We start from the raw sequence: 22416 nt of genomic DNA, 5'->3' as shown, positions 1-22416 counted from the left end.
GGAGCTGAGCTGCAGAGGATCCAGTGTAACTGGCGGTGGAGCTGCTGGCAGAGTCTCTTGGGAAAAACAGTGTCCGTGAGTACTGAGAGATCTGGAGATCTGCCAAAGGGTCTGGCTCAGGAAGGGGGACCACTCAAGTGAAGTCAGGGGATCAAGGAGCTAGCTCACACGCTGAGTATTACAGTAAAGGGGGTGCCATTTAGAATTTAAAGCCCTGAAGAATAGGAACAAAGGGGGTGCCAGGAAGGGCCCTGAAGAGTGTTCTGCAGTACAGTACAGCTTATCTAAAGCGGTTCATTAATTACTACTTGATCGCTAGTGACAAGGTGAACCAGCGGCCTTGCTGCACTCAATTATATCTAAAAGTCCCAGCAAATTGTGCATAGTTTATTCAAGTTGGAGTATCCCACTCATTCCCTTCTCCTATCCAAGTTCTCAATAAAACCACAAAAAAACAAAACTCCTAGACTGTTTCTTGACTGAGCCAAGCACTTTGAAGTCGCTGAACTATTGTACTGTTGCTATGGGTAACCCAGGGGAACCCCTCACCAGCAGCTCCCAAGGGGGTAGTTCTACACTTACGTAATAGGCCGAACAGTGACAATTATTGTAATAAGAATTGTGATTTCATAGCAATTCAGGAGCGCTCCGTAGGGCGGGTTGTTTTTATTCCATGGATATCACTAAACATTGCCTAACCATATGGGATAGACTTAAAATTCTCTTTGGCCTCCAGTCAACTCAAAACCCCCTCCTGTCCTTCATCCGTAATCCCTCCTTCTTTCCAGATTGGACTTCTCCATCCTCCTTCTCCGTTTGGTATCAAGTAGGATTAATCTGAGCCTACCACTTCTTCACTACAAGTTCCATTACCCCCTTCCCAACACTTTGCCAATCACACGGTCTCCCCCTCAACCGAACTCTTCAGATACATACAAGTCAACATTTTTTCTCCCCATTTTTTTCTCCCCATTTTTTTTCTCCCCATGCTCACCTCCTAACTCCACTACCCGATGCTTAACAACTTTTGAACAATCTTGGAAATCTGACCCCCTTAGACGTGGACTTATCTCAGACCTCTATGCCCAACTCCTGTCGTGCTCAACGATGACTCCACCGGCATACACTAACAACTGGGAAAGAGATCTTAACCACTTGCCGACTGCGCACCGCAGTTTCACTGCGGCAGGCTGGCTCAGGTGCACATAGCGACATAGCTCTACGTTGGTCGCACGTGTGGTGCTGGGAGGCGAGCTCCCGCCCCCACTAGGCAGTAGGGATGCCGATGCATGGGGCTGGCGGCCACAATTGCCGCTGGGCACCCACGATCGATCCCCCCTGAGAGAGAAGGACGGTCAGCTGATGTAAACACAGCTGACCGTTCTCTCTGAAATGATCACAGAGCGCCTGTGATCCTTCTATATAGGATCACAGGTCTCGATGATCATTTCACAAGCCCCTCCCCCCACAGTTAGTAAGCACTCCCCTAGGCCCACACTTAACCCTTTGATCACCCCTAGGTTAACCCCTTCCCTGCCAATGTCATTATTACAGTAACAGTGCATATTTTTAGCACTGATTACTGTAGTAATGTCACTGGTCCCCCCAAAAGTTTCAAAAATGTCAGTTATGGATCTGATCTGTCCACCGCAATGTCGCAGTCCCGCTAAAAATCACAGATCGCCGCCATTACTAGTAAAAAAAAAAAAACATAAATCTTTTCCCTAGTTTGTAGACGCGATAACTTTTGCGCAAACCAATCAAGAAACGCTTATTGCGATTTTTTTTAACAAACATATGTAGCAGAATACAAATTGGCCTAAAAGGATGAAAATTTTTGATTTTTGATTTTTTTTGGGGGAATGTTATATAGCAGAAAGTGAAAAATATTGTTTTTATTTTTTCAGAATTGTCGCTCTTCTTTTGTTTATAGCGCAAAAAATAAAAATTGCACAGGTGATCAAATACCACCAAAAGAAAGCTCTGTTTGTGGGGGAAAAAAGGATATTATCAATTTATTTCAGTAGAGTGTTGCACGACCATGCAGTTTTCAGTTAAATAATGCAGTGCCAAATTGCAAAAAATTGCCTGGCCATTAAGGGGGGCAAATCCTGTGGGTCCAGAACTGGTTAACCTAACCCTAGATCCTGATGATTGGGTACATATCTGGCAGGCCACCAAGTCTGCTTCGCCCAATATCATAGTCTTGGAAACTAACTATAAGGTGCTCACCAGGTGGTATCTGGTCCCCACCAGGATCTCCAAATTTCTCCCCCCCCCCCATCCCTCCCAATGTTTTCGAGGCTGTGACACACCAGGCACGCATGGTCACACAGTCCGCACCTTTTGGTGGGATGTCTTCAGAATCCTATTGAGCCTCTTCAATATACCTCTGACACCTGATTTGGCACCTGATTTGGCAATGGCTCTTCTGAAACAATAAACCCTCAGATTTAACTCATCGACAGTTTAAACGTTTACTTCTCCTTACCATGGCAGCTAAACAAATCATTGTAAAAGCATTAAAATCCCTTTCCTTATGTACACAAGCGACTAGTTACTCAAGCTATGTTATGTGCCAAAATAGAGACAGTCATACGCAAGAGTTCCTGCTTATGTAAAACTGTGGAGGCCCTGGATCCCAATACTTGCCTCCTGATTTTGACGACTCCGTCTTGCTACCATAATTTGCCAGTAACCCTGGCCATGGTCCAATCTAGAGGTCCCTTACCCTCTGACCTCCCCTTCCTTCCTTAACAACCCCTTCTTCCCCTTTCCCCCTTGAGGTTCTCAGCCAGGGGCAGTCTTGCAACTTTCAGCCCAGGGGGCAAAGTACAAACCAGAGGCCCATGGTGCAGCGACTCGGCCCCTCTCCCATTCTCCCTCTTCCTGTCCTCCTCCTGACCCTCATTCCAGGCTTAAGCTCCGCTCCCGATACTCTCTACTCACCGGCTGAATCCTGGTTCCCAACCTGGCCAGCAGGGGGCAGTTGGGGGGGGCTGGGACAGCCTAGTTGGGGCTTGCCGGGTGGTGACAGTCTCCAGTGGGGCATTAAACAGGCCTCTGCTCAGACACAATTTACATCATCCATGCTGGAGGGGGGTGAGGCCTGCGCTCTGTCCTTGTCTTCAACCTGCACTTGGTAGGTCAGCGGCTTTTTTCTTCTCCTCACCAGGAATCCTTTAGGCACGTCTGCAGCAGAATGCGGTGCAGCCTTTTTATGGGGCATCAGAGCGGCCCAGGGGGCAATAGCCCCCTTGCCCCCTGGCCCAGTCCTCCCCTGTTCTCAGGTCTCCCTTGTCTTCTTTCTTTTTTCCTTCTTCAGACTAACCTACTTAGTACTGTCTTCTACCTCTTCTCCCTTCACACTAAAGTGCAGCCTTCCTGCCCTGGGTCTAATTATAATGAGACTATAAAATACCCAAATTTATGCCGTGTTTCCTATTTGTTCCATTTTTTGTGAATGTCCCACCTTAGCTGGTTTAGTCAATGTTACTTTACGCATCTAGCTTAGTCTAAAATCCACACTACCCCCCCCCCCCCCCCCCCAATGTGAGGTCTGCCCTCTTAGACTTTACATGTTATATCTCTACACCAGCCTTTTTCAACCAGTGTGCCATGGCACCCTTGGGTGCCTTTTGGGTATCCAAAAACACTAAAAAACAATAAGAGAGGGGCACACCGACTTTGTGCATTACCGCTAAAAAGGTTTATTAAAATCCAAAATAATATACATTATACTCACAAACAATTGTAGATAGCACACATGTAAACATGATTGGACAAAAGATCTCCAAGGCACTCCACGGGGCTGGATAGTGTGCTGATGTCCGCACAAATCTGCTATGGTTGACGCGTCTCAAGGGCAAACCCTCTTCCTCAGAGCCAAAGAGTGCTTCTTCATTCTTCAGGGGGTGCCTTGGCAAAATGTCTAAAAATTGCTCCAAATTGCCCAAAAATGTTCAATTATCCAATGGCAGGTGGATCAAGCCTGCTTTTTTTGGTTACCCAAAGCCATACGTTTTTATTGTGCACCACTACAACCTTGGGCACCATGTGGGCCAGCTGCCTAACAACTGATTACATCATAGGATGATAGGAAGGATGATACCGGGCACCTACGGATGTCCTTGTTTGCCCCTCACCTGCCCCTCTCTGTCAGCACTGGGGTCATGCTAATAGAACGAGTGAGAGAAACTGAGGGAGAAGAATAAATCACCTCTAACGTTGGGTGTCCTACATGTGTAGGTGTTGCTGCCATATGTAAAATTTTAATTTTATTTCTTCACACTTTAGAATGGGGTGCCTCGGGACTGTACATCAATTTAAAGGGTGCCGCGACTGAAAAAAGGTTGAGTGACACTGCTCTACACATCTGGTAATAGTCTCTCCTTTGTTACTCCTTATATAATGTCTATATTGATGGTTTGTTTCCTGAACTTCCTTGACTTTTTTTTGTCATGTACATTGCCATGTACTTTGTTATACTTCAATAAAACATTTGAACCAGAATGAGTGGTTTGTTTGTGTGGCTGGAGCCGTCTTTCACTCTATGAGGAGGCTTTGGCTGTATGAACACAGCTGCAGGTCCTAATTTGATAAGTAGTTTTTTGTAAAAGTTGATGGCTGCGCTGGACTGGCCTGGTCGATAGAGGGTCTGTGGGTGGTTGGTAGGTGAGAGAGGGCCACTTGGGGAACTTAACTCTCAATCAATCTGGTCTGGACTGGATGAAAAAAGGCAGTGGACCCTTGTTACCCCCTTCCTGACCAGGGCCTATTTTGCGATTAGGCACCTTGTGACTTTAGCGGACAATTGCGCGGTCGTGCGACGCTGTACCTAAACTAATTTGACGTCCTTTTTTTCCCACAAACAGAGCTTTCTTTTGGTGGTATTTGATCCCCTGTGCGATTTTTACTTTTTGCGCTATAAACAAAAATAGAGCGTCAATTTTGCAAAAATAACAATATTTTTCACATTTTTTTATATGAAATTTCCCCAAAAAAATGTAAAAATCGAAATTTTTTAACATTTTCGACCAATTTGTTTCATGCTACCTATGTTTGGTAAAAAAAATCACTAAAAGCGTATTTTGATTGGTTTGCGCAAAAGTTATCGCGTTTACTAACAAAGGGAAAGATTTTGGTCATTTTTGGTGTTTTTTTTTTAACGCGTAATGGCGGCGATCTGCGATTTTTTTGCGGTACTGCGACATTGCGGCGGACAGATCGGACCCCTGACTGACATTTTTGACACTTTTGGGGTTACCAGTGACATTACTACAGTAATCAGTGCTATACATATGCACTGTTACTGTAAAATGACACTGGCAGTGAAGGGGTTAACTTTTTTTTTTAGAGGGAGGAGTTATGTGTGTCCCTAGGGGCGTGCTTCTAACTGTGATTGGCTGTGGCTTGAGGTGTAGGAACAGTGATCAACAGTCCTACATAGTAGAACCGTATGATCACTATTTTTACACAGGGGAGAATGACAGGCGGCTTTGTTTACATTAGCCGCCTGCCTTTCTCCCTCTCCACCTGACGATCGCGAGTGACCGGCGGATGTCCGCCGGTCACACGCGCGGGGGGGTCCGTGACTGCGCGGGAGTGGGAGCGCTCCTCCGGGGGTGTGCGCTCGCTCCCTAGACCCTCCCAGGCTAGCGACGTAGTACTACGTCGCTTTGCCTGTGAGGGGCTTACCGCCGCAGTAAATAGTCATGCGGCGGTCGGCAAGCGGTTAAGGGGTCTGGGCTGCTACCTTAATATACGGCCTAGTAGTCGTTTCCAAAGTTTCTAGTGGTAGTCGGTTAAAGGAGCGCCCAAAATCAGCAATAAGAATCCCACTTCCCACCCACATCTGCAACCGACAGCATAACCTATGCTGTCGGTTGCAGATCCGAATAGCAACATTTACGCCCTGAAGAAGGGGGAGTCTCTGTTCCCCTGAAACGCGTTTGCTTTAACATGTCCTGCTACCAATAAAAAAACGATCTTTTGATCTAAGTGGGATTCTTATTGCTGATTTTGGGCGCTCCTTTAACCACTTCCCAACCATCCGCCGCCTTTTTACTGCGGCAGGGTGCTCTCCTCCGCAAACTGACGTAGACCTACGTCGTTCGCGCGCATCCTTCTCCCCGTTGAGAGAGAAGGATGGTCTGCTGTTGTAAACACAGCTGACCGTTCTTCTTCCTGGAATGATCATAGAGCCCATGTGATCCTTCCATATAGGATTACATGTCTCTTTGATCATTTTACAAGCCACGCCCCCCCCACAGTTAGAATCACTCCCCTAGGCTCACATTTAACCCCTTGATCACCCACAGGGTTAACCCCTTCCCTGCCAATGGCTTTATTGCAGCAACAGTGCATATTATTAACACTGATTACTGTAGTAATGTCACTGGTCTCCCCAAAAGTGTCAAAAAATGTCATTTAAGGGGCCACCATTACTAGTAAAAAACAATACAAATTACATAAATCGTTCCCGTAATTTAGTAGATTCGATAACTTTTGCGCAAACGCGCTTTTTGGGTTTTTTTTTTTACCAAAAATATGTAGCAGAAAACAAATTGGCCTAAAATGTTAAAAAAAAATTATTTTTTATTTTTATTTTTTGAGAATGTTATATAGCAGAAAGTGAAAAAAATATATTTTTTTCAGAATTGTCGCTCTTTTTTTTGTTTATAGCGCAAAAAAATAAAAATCGCACATGTGATCAAATACCACCAAAAGAAAGTTCTATTTGTGGGAAAAAAAGGAATGAATCTTTTTTGGGCACAGGGTCGCACGATTGCGCAATTGTCCATTAAAGTAACGCAGTGCCGAATCACAAAATAGGGCCTGGTTATTAAGGGGAAAAAACCTTCCGGTCCAGAAGGGGTTAAAGTGTAACTCCACTTTTGTTGAGAAAAAAACATTCCCCTCTGGGTGATCTCTGTACATTGCAGGGATTATAACTTTGTTGCAGATTCCTACCTTTTGTTATTCTGAAGAAATCATTGTTTGTTCCTCTGTGCTGAGTGGCTCTAATGGGAGTGTTTTCATAATTATCTATCAGCTGTGGCAGCTGCAGGGCACTAATGAGGAAAGCTACATCCCTTTAGACGTGTTCCTATTGGGAGTATCTCACCAAAAATTATGTTTATGTTGCAGGGGATGCCAGAAATCTGTCTTGTATCTTAGTGCAGACTTCTGGGAAAATTGGTGAGCCAATCACACAAGCAGGAAATGATGTTTCTGGGGGTGTGGTCAGTATACATTCTGATTGCAGAACAGCTCCAGGCGGCCATATTGCATTGCATTTTCAGAAAATTACAACAGCTACAGATTGAAAAGGAAAGGTCGTTTTTAATAACATTCAATTACAACATGATTTGTGTCGCAATTGTATACGCTATATTGTTTTTTTCTTTATTTGCTGATTTTTTTTCCCCACGAAAGTGGAGTCACCCTTTAAGCACAGTGTTAATTGTCTGTGTGTGTATTTCCCCTGCTGTGGAATGTTGTATTTAGTTTGCAGGACCTCAAAAGGGAGAAGATTGTGTTCTTTCTTTTTCTTTTTTGTTTTCCTTTTTTCTTTTTTTTTATATTTTGCTTTCTCTGCCTTTCCTTTCTTTTCCAAGAATTTTATTAGAATTTTCACAAAGATTCCAAATTTACAACAAAAATGTTGGTATGGCAAACATTTCAAAGAACACAGTTAGGGCTCTTTCACACGGGCGTTCAGTTTTTTATGCCCGATCAGTTCCTTTTTTTGAACAGACACGGATGACACTTGTGTCATCCGGTCCGTATGTCCGTTTTTCATCCCATCCGTTTGCGGATGAAAAACGGACATAATGTATCTCTATGTAAATACGGATGTCAGCGGATGACACCACTGACATCCGTTTTTGCGTCCGTTCCGTTTTTTGAACGGAAAAAAAAAAAGGGTTCTCTTCCGTTCAAAAAAACTGAACTGAATGGACGAAAAACGGATGTCAGCGGATGGTCATCCGCTGACATCCGTATATACATAGAGATACATTATGTCCGTTTTTCATCTGCAAACGGATGGGATGAAAAACGGACATACGGAACGCCCGTGTGAAAGAGCCCTTATACAAAATAAAGAGAGCGAGTAATTTATTACAAATAGGCAACAATATCGGTAAAGGTGATTGAGGATATTCAGGGCTCGTTGTTTGGCTCCATTGGCCTGTTTATTCTCCTTTTCAGTCTGGTACTGTGTTATCGGGTCATCGACCGAGGACCGTGAGGGGAATTGATTGTGAGCTCTCCTGGCGACATATGTTTGTGCATCTGATTGACCTTTGTAATGGGGGTCAGTCTCATCCGGTAAGAGGCTCTGACACTTGGGTGCTGTTGCCGGTGGTGGTCTCTGAATTACATACTACCGTCAAGATCTGCTGATCACTGGTCTTTGTACTCACCTTTCTCTGTGGACTATATAAGGACTAAGGTACCCAGCATGCCTTGGGGCACATCCGCCTCTAATTGGCCAGGGCTGTGCAGACATCCAGGCTCCCGTCTGCCAGGTTTCCACCCATCATCTAATATACTCCATTGCTATTGGATCAGTGTGGAGCTTTCAAGACAGCATGAGCCGCACCAGAGCACACTGAGCAGACCTCACTAAACAATCACAGCTCTCTGTTAAGCAGACAGAATATAGATTTGCCTAGCTTTTAGTGATGGGAAGTTCGACTCTTTGAAGTGAATCGGTTCATTTCGAGTCACTCACTGAAATGAACCGATTCATTGAATCAAATCTTCGGTTCACTTGCCGAGTCTACTGACAAGCAAGTGAACTGAAGCTCCGACTCAACTCTATTCAAATGAGCTGAATCAGAAGAGTGACTCATAGGTTTGGCAGCTCTCTGGGGATGTTTTCTTTGATTTAACTCCTTCTTGGCTCCTCAGAGCTGTCTCAAGCCTACGGTATGTCACCGTATGTGTCAGACACAATACACTTTGTCAGATTAGCCAGCATTATAACGTTCAGGACTTCAGGTGACAGCTGTATATATTTAAAGCAGGTTTCTGTGCATGTGATCTGCATTCTGATGGGCCAACTTCACAGTTAACATTGCCAGCTATCAGATTTGTCCGGTTTTTACAGCGTATGCACAGGAATAACGATCAGATTTTACTAATGTGTGGGTACTTCAGGCACAGTAATAAAATTAGATTTTTATTCCTGTGCATGCGCTGTAAAAACCGGACAAATCTGATAGCTGGCAATGTTAACTGTGAAGTTGGCCCATCAGAATGCAGTTCACATGCACAGAAACCTGCTTTTCATGTATGCAGCTGTATGTGCTGCTGGTGATGAACGGTTCTTTTAGTGTACTGAGTTCACAGAGACCGACTCATAGGTTTCGATTCTTTTGACTCTGTAACCGCTGTACTGAACTGATTCGGCTCTTCCCTCTGAACGGTTCAATACAAGCTTGTTTCTGGCCAGTTCTTCAGTGTGCTGGCCTGGGAGACGCTGATTGGTTAGAGGGAGGAGCTGAGCTCCTCACTCTAGGATCATATTACCATCAGCCCAGACCAGCTCTCCTTCACTGAATACTGAACTGTTTTTAGGCTAGGTTTCCAGTAGTGCGGCTACGAAGTCGTGCTACTTCTAGCACGACTTCGTAGCAAAAGTAAACCGCGGCTTCAGTTAGACTTGTCCCTCATATATAGAGGGAAGTCGCGCTCAAAAGTAGTACACGATTTTACTTTTGAGGTCGCGGCAACTGAAGCCGCGGCAGTGGAAACGTGCCCCATTGAAAACAATGGGTTTTGACTTGCGGTGCGACTTGACATGTGTCAAGTCGCACCGCAAGTCACACTAGTGGAAACCGAGCCTTATACCGAGTCGTTCAGTAAGAAGAACCGAGTCATCCGGCTCACTGAAAAGATTTGATTCAAAAGAACGATTCGTTCATGAACTGGACATCACTACTAGCTTTCTCCTTCTTAAGCAGAGAAACCAACAACTATATACACTCACTCTAGCACCTACCTAGGAGGGCGCTACATCTATCTTACACAAAGGATATTAAATATGTAACTATGTAACTGGGCTTGCACTTAGTTGTTGGATGATCCAGGGAGACTCGTTTTTCATAGGTTGTCTCATTATGGAACAGGGGGATAGGAAGGGGGGAGCCTGATGGGGAAGTACAGGTGTGCTGGGGTTGCGGAAAAAAACTAAAAAGGAAGAGACCGACACTATAAGGGCAGGATAAGGTCCTCTTATTACTGGAAAACGTAACAATGTTCACATATGAAGGTGGGGACGAGAAAGACGAGAGGGACGCTTAACTGTTTCCGTTTCTGGTTAGCATGTTTTAAAGGATCTGTATGGCGTCCGACATTGGTCTTTCTCTGCCGTTCCATCTCTTTTATGATCTTACTTTTGTTCTTTCAGTTTGGTCTTTTGGTTTCTCTATACCAGAGGTCTCCAAACTTTCTAAACAAAGGGTCAGTTTATTGTCCTTCAGACTTCAGAGGGGCCGGACTGTGGCCAGTGTGAGTGGACATTTTACTGACATCAGTGGGAATAAACCTCACCACATATGGTACTAGGTGAAGGAATAGTGTCCCATCATTGGTGTCATAGGAAGGAATAGTGTTCCATCATTGGCATCATAGGGGAGAATAATGCTTGATTATTGGTGTCAGTGGGAGAAATGATTCCCCATTTTTGGTGTCAGTGGGAGAAACAATGGCCAATTGTTGGTGTCAGTGGGAAAAATTATACCCCATTTTTGGTGTCAGTGGGAGAAATGATGCCCCATTGTTGGTGGCAGTGGGAGAAACCAGAGGTCTCCAAACTTTCTAAACAAAGGGCCAGTTTATTGTCCTTCAGACTTCAGGGGGGCCGGACTCTGGCCAATGTGAGTGGACATTTTCCTGACATCAGTGGGAATAAACCTCACCACATATGGTACTAGGTGAAGGAATAGTGTCCCATCATTGGTGTCATAGGAAGGAATAGTGTTCCATCGTTGGCATCATAGGGGAGAATAATGCTAGATTATTGGTGTCAGTGGGAGAAATGATGGCCAATTGTTGGTTTCAGTGGGAAAAATGATGCCCCATTGTTGGTGTCAGTGGGAGAAATGATGCCCCTTTGTTGGCGTCAGTGGGAGAAACCAGGGGTCTACAAACTTTCTAAATAAAGGGCCAGTTTATTGTCCTTCAGACTTCAGAGGGGCCGGACTGTGGCCAGCGTGAGTGGAAATTGTCCTGACATCTGTGGGAGTAAACATCGTCACATTTGGTACTAGGGAAAGGAATAGTGTCCCATCGTTGGAGTCATAGGAAGGAATAGTGTCCCATCGTTGGCATCATAGGGGAGAATAATGCTGATTATTGGTGTCAGTGGGAGAAACAATGCCCCATTTTTGGTGTCAGTAGGAGAAACAATGCCCTATTGTTGGTGTCAGTGGGAAAAATGATGCCCCATTGTTGGTGTCAGTGGAAGAAATGATGCCCCATTGTTGGTGTCAGTGGGAGAAATGATGCCCCATTGTTGGTGGCAGTGGGAGAAATGATGCCCCATTGTTGGTGGCAGTGGGAGAAACCAGAGGTCTCCAAACTTTCTAAACAAAGGGCCAGTTTATTGTCCTTCAGACTTCAGAGGGGCTGGACTCTGGCCAATGTGAGTGGACATTTTCCTGACATCAGTGGGAATAAACCTCACCACATATGGTACTGGGCGAAGGAATATGTCCCATCATTGGTGTCATAGGAAGGAATAGTGTTCCATCGTTGGCATCATAGGGGAGAATAATGCTTGATTATTGGTGTCAGTGGGAGAAATGATGGCCAATTGTTGGTATCAGTGGGAAAAATGATGCCCCATTTTTGGTGTCAGTGGGAGAAATGATGCCCCTTTGTTGGCGTCAGTGGGAGAAACCAGGGGTCTACAAACTTTCTAAATAAAGGGCCAGTTTATTGTCCTTCAGACTTCATAGGGGCCGGACTGTGGCCAGTGTGAGTGGAAATTTTTCTGATATCAGTGGGAATAAACCTCACCACATATGGTACTAGGTGAAGGAATAGTGTCCCATCATTGGTGTCATAGGAAGGAATAGTGTTCCATCATTGGCATCATAGGGGAGAATGATGCTTGATTATTGGTGTCAGTGGGAGAAATGATTCCCCCTTTGTTGGTGTCAGTGGGAGAAATGAAGCCCCATTGTTGGTGTCAGTGGGAAAAATTATGCCCTATTGTTGGTGTCAGTGGGAGAAATGATGCCCCATTGTTTGTGTCAGTGAGAAAAATGATGCCCCATTGTTGGTGTCAGTGGGAGAAACCAGAGGTCTCCAAACTTTCTAAACAAAGGGCCAGATTATTGTCCTTCAGACTTTAGCGGGGCCGGACTGTGGCCGGTGTGAGTGGACATTTTCCTGACAACAGTGGGAGTAAACCTCGCCACATATGGTACTAGGTGAAGGAATAGTGTCCTAGTGTCCTAGGAAGGAATAGTGGTCCATCGTTGGCATCATAGGGGAGAATAATACTTAATTATTGGTGTCAGTGGGAGAAATGATGCCCCATTGTTGGTGTCAGTGGGAAAAATGATGCCCCATTGTTGGTGTCAGTGGGAGAAATGAAGCCCCATTGTTGGTGTCAGTGGGAAAAATGATGCCCCATTGTTGGTTTCAGGGGGAGAAATGATGCCCCCTTGTTGGTGTCAGATAGCAGAATAGTGTCTCGTATCAGTGGGAGGAATAGGGCCCCTAGGGCCAGATAAAGGCACGCAAAGGGCCACCACGCCGCACTTTGGAGACCACTGCTGTATACAATTTTTTCAATTTTCCTTTCTTCAGTTTTGTCTGTTTGTCTTTGACTCTTTACACCATTCATGCTCTTGGTGTCTCTTTAGTTTGTCTTTTAGAGCAAGCCCTTCCCACTGAGCCACCTGCATTGTAATATTTTGGTCACTAGAGATGGTTGGGCGCCCAGGATTGAATCATTTCCAATAAAAACAATGTTTGCACTCTTCTGCTGTGATGTGATCAAATATGTTTTTCTTGTTTTTGCATTTACTATGGCTGTGTCACATGGTTGAGTCACTGCTCTGCCCACATTATTTTGGACAAATTATTGGCACTGGTGCGGTTTCTGAATAAGATTTGCAAATATGTACATTGATCTGTGTAGTTTCCATTCTCCAGATGGCTGTTGCTGAAGCCCCTGTGATCCCTTAGCCTAATCCAGGAATATGTGCAATGATAATAATGATATTGGTTAGGGGTGAGGTCAAAAACACGGCTCAACTGCCCTTTTGTACCACACATCCCAACCACAAGTATAAACCAAGCTGCTGCGATTTCATGTGCAGCTGAAGGAATTTCAGACGGGACGCAAACCCTTCCCTTTCTGCTCTGCACATTAGAATTCCAGAACAAACTGAGACAGCTGTAAATGTATAAAAATGTATTTATTTATTTATTTAACTATTTATTTATTTAAATGGTATTATATTTTTATTCGTAATACAGAATCCACATGGGGGAAAACAATGGGGAAATGGGACTATGCGATACCCAATGATGTAAAAAGAAAACAACAACAAAAAAAATAGCAAAGAAATATAATATACAATTATATAAACTGTATTAATACAAATGGCCTAGCAGACGTTTGTATTAATAAAGTTTCTATAGTTTTATATTATTTTTTTTTTTTTTTTTGCTATTTTGTTTTTGTTGTTTCCTTTTTACATCAATGGGTATGACATAGTCCTGTTTCCCCATTTGTTTTTCCCCATGTGGATTCTGTATTGCCCATTGGGATACCTTGCCAATTTTTCACAATTTTTTGGAATTAAGCTGATCTATATTTTTATTTGTAACATAAAATGTTGTATTCAAACAGTGAAATAAGATGAAGAAAGAAATAAAACAGCAGTTTACAAACACTATAAACAAGCAAAAAATTGGGGGAGCAAGCCCTGAACATGTATATCTAAAGCCGGTGAAGCTATGGACCAAGCAACATGTATATTAAAAAAGAATAGCGCACACATGCAAAAGAAATGACTATCAAATATGAAGACAATCCATAAATAAAAATGGGGATTTAGTCCCACCATATGGCCATATCGTGCTCAAGCCCACCACTGTGTCAAAGTACCCCATTATCAGTGGGTCCTACACTATCCATAAAAAAGAGATGAATCCAGCCTTTCTAACCCTTGGAGACAACACTCCTTGCTGGGAAAGATGTGCTAATGCACTACAAGGGACTCCTCCTATATCTACTTGATAGTGGACACGGATAGAGTACGGGGGGGGGGGGGGGTGCACAACCTCAGAAGTCTGGTCAGACCGAATACATAATAAACAAGCAAAAAATTGGGGGAGCAAACCCTGAACATGTATTTCTAAAGCCGGTGCAGCTATGGACCAAGCAACATTACTATTCATGTCGCTTGGTCCATAGCTGCACCGGCTTTAGAAATACATGTTCAGGGTTTGCTCCCCCAATTTTTTGCTTGTTTATTATGTATTCGGTCTGACCAGACTTCTGGGGTTGAGCACTCCATCCCCCACACACACCTGTACTCTATCGGTGTCCACCATCAAGTAGATATAGGAGGAGTCCCTTGTAGTGCATTAGCACATCTCTCCCAGCAAGGAGTGTTGTCTCCAAGGGTTAGAAAGGCTGGATTCACCCCTTTTTTATGGATAGTGTAGGACCCACTGATAATGGGGTACTTTGACACAGTGGTGGGCTTGAGCACGATATGGCCATATGGTGGGACCAAATCCCCATTTTTTATTTATGGATTGTCTCCATATTTGATAGTCATTTCTTTTGCATGTGTGCGCTATTCTTTTTTAATAGTTTACAAACACTGACATTTTCTTAAAGTGAAAATTAAATTAAATTAATTAAATGTAATTAATTTAAAATTAAATTAATTCATTTTAATAAAATTCAATGTACTACCTCAATAGTTTTCATATATACTGTGATCAACAAAATCATTTGGATTGTGGTTATGACAAAAAGATTTTCCTAAAAGAAATTATCTACTAGTTAGTCACTGAAAGATTTTGAAAAAATCTGTCTACCTCACAAATCAACCGTTTTGCTTTAGTTTCTAGTCTATATATATATATATATATATATATATATATATATATATATATATATATATATATATTTTTTTTTTTTTTTTTTCAGATCAATGACTTTAAAAAGAAAATACAAATCATAGCTGGAAGGTAGAAGCCTTTCTGGAGACCAGTACTTCCACTAGCACTTCCTCTAGTACAGATAAATGTGTCGTAGAAATCACAGATACTTTTTGTGGAACATCCACTCATTGCTGATAATAACATCCCTTCTGCAAAAAAATAAATGCATAAAAATTTTGGTAAATTTACATTTTCCAAAATAAAAACTGTAATGGCAATTTGATCTTAATAACACCGACACATATTAAAAAGATCTTAAAAAAAATGAGGCTCCAACTGTGTTAATTTGCTATTTTAAAATAAAAATCTTGTTAATTTATTTTCAATGAACATTTTGTTTAACCCCCTTCGCACCTAAGGGTAAACCAAATCTAAATGCCTAAGCCCAATTTTGCAACTTTGACATGTGTTAGTAAAACCATACATATCATCACAACTACTTTGTGCATCCAGCTGGATTATACTGTGTTTTTTTTTTTTTTTTCAGGACAAATTGGGCTTTCATTCAGTGGTAAATGGTAATGGATATCATCTGATTTTTTTTTTTTTTAATTTTATTTTTATTATTGTTATTATTATCAAAGGGAAAACTGGCCCACAATAGTAAAAAAAAAAAAAAAAAAAAAAAACTTTTTTTTTTAATTTAGCTGTATATTTCTTGCTACTACCATAACCTACCACCAAAGAACAACCCAAAATAAATTCTCCTGTTCCTGACAATTACAGTGAGCCCACATTTGTGTACCTTGGTTGTTGTATGTACCAGTAGTACAGTCCAGAAACAATAGTGTGCATTGTGCTTTATTTTATCCTCCCTAAAACATATTGACACGGGCACTAATACTGATATAAAAAAAAATCCTGCCCAAAAAAATCCTGACCCTGACCTTGACCTTTAACCCCAATCTTGACCCAGATACTAACCTTGGCACTGACCTATATCAAACCTTGATTTAGGTATTTTTTAAAAACATTTTTATTTTATTTTTTTAATTATTATTTCTTTTTTCCCCCACACACTTGTATTTCTCTCTCTCTCTTGCAAGGACAGAGAAAGATGCAATGTATCTCTTTCGTCCATTCTCAGGGACAGAATACGCGGGGGGCTGGCTTCACACTGACTGATCACTGTAATAGTCCATCAGAGGCTATCACAGCAATCAGCTGACCCAAAATCGGAGACGTTCTACTACCATCTCACCTGTCAGATAGATGCCCATTCTGGTTACTGCCGAATCGCAAAAAGTGGCCTGGTCATTAAGGGGGGCAAATCTTCCAGAGGTAAAGTGGTTAACCACTTGCCTACCGGGCACTTAAATCCCCCTTCCTGCCCAGGCCAATTCTCAGCTTGATTGACAATTGTGTGGTCATGCAACACTGTACCTAAATGAAATTTTTATCATTTTTTCCAAACAAATAGAGCTTTCTTTTGGTGGTATTTTGTCACTACTGTGGTTTTTATTTTTTGCTGAGCAAACATAAAAAAACGAAAATTTTTGAAAAAAAAAAAAAGATTTTTATAGTTTGTACTGATGGGCCCTGATAGGCACTGATAGGCTGCACTGATGGGCACTAATAGGCTGCACTGATTGACACTGATAGGCTGCACTGGTGGGCACTTATAGGCAACACTGATGGGCACTGACAAGGCGGCACTGATGGGCACTGATAAGGTGGCACTAATAAGGCAGCACTGGTGGGCACCGATGGGTGGCACGGGTGGGCACTGATGGGCAGCACTGAAGGGCACTGGTAGGTGGCACTGAAGAGCACTAATAGGTGGCACTGATAGTTGGCACTAATAGGTGGCACTGATGGGAACTGATGGCCACTAATGGCACTGATGGGCACTGATAAGGCAGCACTAATAAGGCAGCACTGGTGGGCACTGATGGGTGGCACGGATGGGCACTGATGGGTAGCACTGAAGGGCACTGGTAGGTGGCACTGAAGGGCACTGATAGGTGGCACTAATAGGTGGCACTGATGGGAACTGATGGCCACTAATAGGTGACACTGATGGGTGAACTGATGGGCAATGATAGGCCCTGATAGGTGGCACTTGTTGCAGAGTGCGATCACTGGGTGCAGCAGAGTCCATTCAGATCAGACATTGTGGAGTAACAGAAACTGGCTTCTTTATTGGAACATAACACAGAAATCAAAGATATCACCTCATGGTAATAAGAACAACAGAACAGGAAAAGATAACCAACAAGTTCAGTACAGTGTACAGGATATTACAACACATCATAGAAATGCATAGCATGTCACTGAGCATTAGCGACATCTAGTGTCCTATTTGTGAACTGCAGTTAATCTGCTAAGCTGAAAGCTGTTGTATCTCCAACAGCACTGATGGGCAGCAGTGATGGGGCACTGGTTGGCACTGATAGGTGGAAATGGTGGGCACTGATAGGTGGCAATGGTGGGCATTGGTAGGTGGCAATGGTGGGCATTGGTAGGTGGCAATGGTGGGCACTGATAGGTGGCACTGGTGGGCACAGGTGCTCCTCTCCTCTTCGGGACCAATGTCCCTCTGACAGCAGTGGTGATCGGCTTTTTTTTCTCCTCACGCTGACAGCGTGAGGAGAAAAAAAAAAGCTGATTGCTGGCTGCTGTTTACATCGCATGATCAGCTATCATTGGCTGACAGCTGATCACGTGTTAAGGAGCCTGGACTAACAATTAAGGTCCGTGCTGTAGCCGTCTTTCGGCTATGGCGTGGATGGGAAGAGGTTAAGGGTGAGTGGTTGGGAGGTGGTAAAAACATGGCTCAACCATGCATTTTTATAGCCCCTCAAACTGCAAGTGTAAACGAGGCCTAGCGGAGCTATGGATTGCAGTGAAAACAGTTCTTATCCTTCCCCCACACTACCCAAATCTATAAAAAAAAAAAAAATTGGCTATAGGCACATTTGATTAAGATGAACAGCACCCAAAATGCACCTTCCTGTGTGAACCCTGTAGAATAACTCCTAATAAGAAATCGCATTTTACTGCAATGCGACTGCAACTCATTTTTTTTTTTTTTTAATAGCACTGTAATACTGACCTGATGTTCCTGAGGCGTGGACAAAACACCTGTCCTCATCCCCCGTACACTGCATCATATCTGAAGGGTGACACTTGGTAGAGTTTATCGTCAGTAAGCAGGCTAGGCACGTCACTCCATTGGATCCTGAGCTCTGCTTTGGCACTAAGGTAAAAAAAAAAATAATAATAATAACATGGATATAATGACATGAGATATAAGAGCACCTGTATTTTACCCACTTGCCGACTGCCCCATGCAGATTTACTGTGGCAGGACGTCTCGGCTGTGGATAATCACGTAGATCTACATGACTATGTGCACGCGGTTTTTGTATATATTTTATTATTTTTTTTGTACATTTAACAATTCAAATTTTTGATTTTACTATCCGTGCCTATAAAGTCCATGTTGTTCTAGTTTCCATTAACCTTAACCTCTTCAATACCGGGGCACTTTCACCGCCTTCCTGCCCAGGCCAATTTTCAGCTTTCAGCGCTGTCACACTTTGAATGACGATTGCGCGATCATGCAACACTGTACCCATATAAAAAAAAAAATCCTTTTTTCACACAAATAGAGCTTTCTTTTGGTGGTATTTAATCACTGCTGGGTTTTTTTTTTTTTTTTAATTTAAAAAAAAAAAAAAAAAAACGAAAATAGACAGAAAATTGTGAAAAAAAAGTGTTTCTTATTTTCTGTGAGTAAATTTTGAAAATAGATATTTTTTCTCCTTCACTGATGTGCACTGATGAGGCGGCACTGATGAGGTGGCACTTATGGACAATGATAAGGTGGCGCTGATGAGGAGGTACTAATATGCCGCACTGATGGGCACTGATAGGTGGCACTGATTAGCACTGATAGGCAGCACTGATGGGCACTGAGAGACAGCACTAATGGGCACTGATGAGGTGGCACTTATGGGCACTGATGAGGTGGCACTGATGAGGTGGCACTGATGAGGAGATACTAATATGCCACACTTATGGGCACTGATAGGTGGCACTGATGAGCACTGATAGGTGGCACTGATGGACACTGAGAGGTGGCACTGATGGGCACTGAGAGGCGGCACTGATGGGCGGCACTGATAGACACTGACGGGCGGCACTGATGGACACTGATGGGCAGCACAGATGAGCAGGCACTGATGGGCACTGACTGGCAGCACTATGGGAACTGATTGTGGGCACTGTGGGCACTTATGGTGGGCACTGTAAGCACTGATGGTGGGCACTGACTGATTGGCACTGTTTTTCACTTTTCTGTAATCAGGGCACTGATGATCAGAGCCCTGATTACCTGTCCTAGTCTCACCTTTGATTGTTGCTGGGAGGGATCTTATATTTCTTGGGAGTCAGTTGTTGCTAGGAGGAATCTACTGTTGAGAGAGAGGTCTATTTTTGCTGGGAGGGATCTTATATTTCTTGGGAGTCAGTTGTTGCTAGGAGGGATCTACTTGTGAGAGAGAGAGAGATCTATTGTTGCTGGGAGGGATCTTATATTTCTGGGGAGTCAGTTGTTGCTAGATGGAATCTACTGTTGAGAGAGAGGTCTATTGTTGCAGGGAGGGATCTCATATTTCTTGGGAGTCACTTGTTGCTAGGAGGGATCTTCTGTTGACAGAGAGATCTATTGTTGCTGGGATGGATCTTATATTTCTGAGGAGTCAGTTGTTGCTTGGAGGGATCTAGTGTTGAGAGAGAGGTCTATTGTTGCTGGGAGGGATCTTATATTTCTGGGGAGTCAGTTGTTGCTTGGAGGGATCTAGTGTTGAGAGAGAGGTCTATTGTTGCTGGGAGGGATCTTATATTTCTGGGGAGTCAGTTGTTGCTAGGAGGGATCTACTGTTGAGAGAGAGGTCTATTGTTGCTGGGAGGGATCTTATATTTCTGGGGAGTCAGTTGTTGCTAGGAGGGATCTTCTGTTGAGAGAGAGGTCTATTGTTGCTGGGAGGGATCCTATATTTCTCGGGAGTCAGTTGTTGCTAGGAGGGAATCTTCTGTTGAGAGAGAGGTCTATTGTTGCTGGGAGGGATCTTATATTTCTGGGGAGTCAGTTGTTGCTAGGAGGGATCTACTGTTGAGAGAGCAGCCTATTGTTGCTGGCTGCTGGAGAATCTAATGTTGCTGCTGGAGGTCTATTGTCGATGGGGTGGTATTTTGTTGTGGGAGGGGCATTGTTGTGTGGGTGATCTCTTGTTTCTGGTGGGGGGGGGGAGGGGAGGGGAGGTTATTGTTGCTGGCTGCAGGGCATCTATTTTTCTGCTTTTCTTGTTATAATTTACAAGTTCCATACAAATTACTTAGCACCACAGAATGATACTTGGTTCTGTGTTCTCTAAAAGGGGCAGTACTGGGAGGAGGGTAGGGGGGATGTGCTTGGGGGTGGGTAGGGGGCGGAAACAAGGGTCGACTCAGAAGAGGGGAGTTCCTGCACCTACACTCTGAGAAAAAAAAGCCCTGTACAAAACAACATGGCCACTAGGCATGGCTTTTCATGTGTCCAGAACGTGATATCATTTCAAGAGTCACTTACGGGAAGGAAGAGTCGGGGTGCATCCATCGGTTCTACAACACGATGTACCCATCCTAGCTTTTATATTTTTAGGAAGGCCCATACTTCCTCTCATGTTGCACTGGTCCTCTGGTATACATGACATCATGTATGATTTTAAAACACCGGAACCTACAAGTAAACACAATGTATCATTCTCTGCAATGAAAATAAACAAGGGTTTAATGTGAAACAAAAATGGCAAATACCCCAATTATTACCAAGCTTTTTGAGTAAATGTCGGTTCACACTATGGCGATCCGACTTCGGGGGCGACCTGTGAAGTCACGTGCACCGCGACTTCGGCGCGACTTGCACGTACTTCATAAAATGAATGTCTATGCAAGTGGCTCCGAGGTCGCCCCGAAGTAGTACAGGACCCTTTTTCTAAGTCGGAGCGACTTGTGTCGCTCCTACTAGAAACGGTCCTGTACTACACTATGGGACGCGACGGTGCGTGACTTGTCAGGCTGACCAAGTCGCCTGACAAGTCGTACCAGTGTGAACCGCCACTTAGGTGCACATGGAAGGGATTTGCACAGAACAAACAAAACAAAAGTTTCCCAGCACCATAGGTGTGCAGAGCCTATTGCATTAGGGTGTGCACCCCAAAGCTCAAACACATATGCATGTGTGTGTATAATGAGAGTGTCAGCAGGGCAGTGAATGGTGTCAGTAGTTTTTATTTTTATTATTTAATTTTTTATTATTTTTTACAATTTTATTTATTTATTTATTTTTATACTTTTTCTTTTTTTTAGGAGCCCCATTAACCACTTTAAGACCGGAAGGATTTGCCCCCTTAAATGACCAGGCCCTATTTTGCGATTCGGCACTGCGTTATTTTAAAAGACGATTGCGCGGTTGCGCCACGCTGTACCCAAATAAAAAAGGTGTCCTTTTTTCCCCACAAAAAGAGCTTTCTTTTGGTGGTATTTGATCACCTGTGCGATTTTTAGTTTTTGCGCTATAAACAAAAAAAGAGCGACAATTTTGAAAAAAAAGAAAAAAAAAAAAAACAATATTTTTCACATTCTGCTATATGACATTTCCAAAAAATAAATAAATTAAAAATCAAATTTTTTTAACATTTTAGGCCAATTTGTTTTATGTTACATGCATGGTCAGCGACCGGAGCTCATGGCGGTTTAATACCATCATCCATTATTATTTGTAACCCGGTGAGCACAATATAATGTTTCTTTTGTGTGAATATGATTGAATAGTTATTTATTAAGAATACTGAAATGATGTTTAGTAAATTGTTATTTTGTACTTAATGATATATTTTTTCTTTTGTAATAGTCTGCCTGGGACATTACGTGGTCTTTGAAAAAGCCTTTGGGCGAAACGCGTCAGCCCGTTCCCCTCTTGGTTGAGACTACTATGGTTACTACATTTGGATGTCTTTGTATACTGTATTATGAGAATTATTCTCTTTTAACCATGTATTTTTTACCTCAATAAACTTATATATATTTTTTCAATATGTTGTTTATTATTTGAAATTGTGCTCACCCATCAGGAGCCGTCCTCAACAATCCATTCTTTTTATCTTAGGGGAACCAGTGTTCTGTTACCTTTGGGTTCTGAACCGGTATCCTCTGATATAA

General features: G+C 43.1%; 1 protein-coding gene across 1 annotated transcript in view; it reads right to left on the bottom strand.

The window, feature by feature from the left end:
- LOC309569011 (uncharacterized protein) overlaps positions 1-20862 on the bottom strand; it is a 168933-nt gene extending 148071 nt beyond the window's left edge. The window contains exon 1 of the mRNA XM_082274771.1: positions 20786-20862. Coding sequence (XP_082130897.1) covers positions 20786-20837 — 52 coding nt within the window. The 5' untranslated portion in view covers positions 20838-20862. The remainder of the gene's footprint in view (positions 1-20785) is intronic.
- Between the last annotated feature and the right edge of the window lie 1554 nt (positions 20863-22416).

This window comes from Pelophylax lessonae, assembly GCF_965119305.1.
Source record: "Pelophylax lessonae genome assembly, chromosome: 12".
In the NCBI taxonomy this organism is placed as follows: domain Eukaryota; kingdom Metazoa; phylum Chordata; class Amphibia; order Anura; family Ranidae; genus Pelophylax; species Pelophylax lessonae.
The sequence above is the reverse complement of the archived record's forward strand: the minus strand, read 5'-3'. Positions and strand labels throughout refer to the sequence as shown.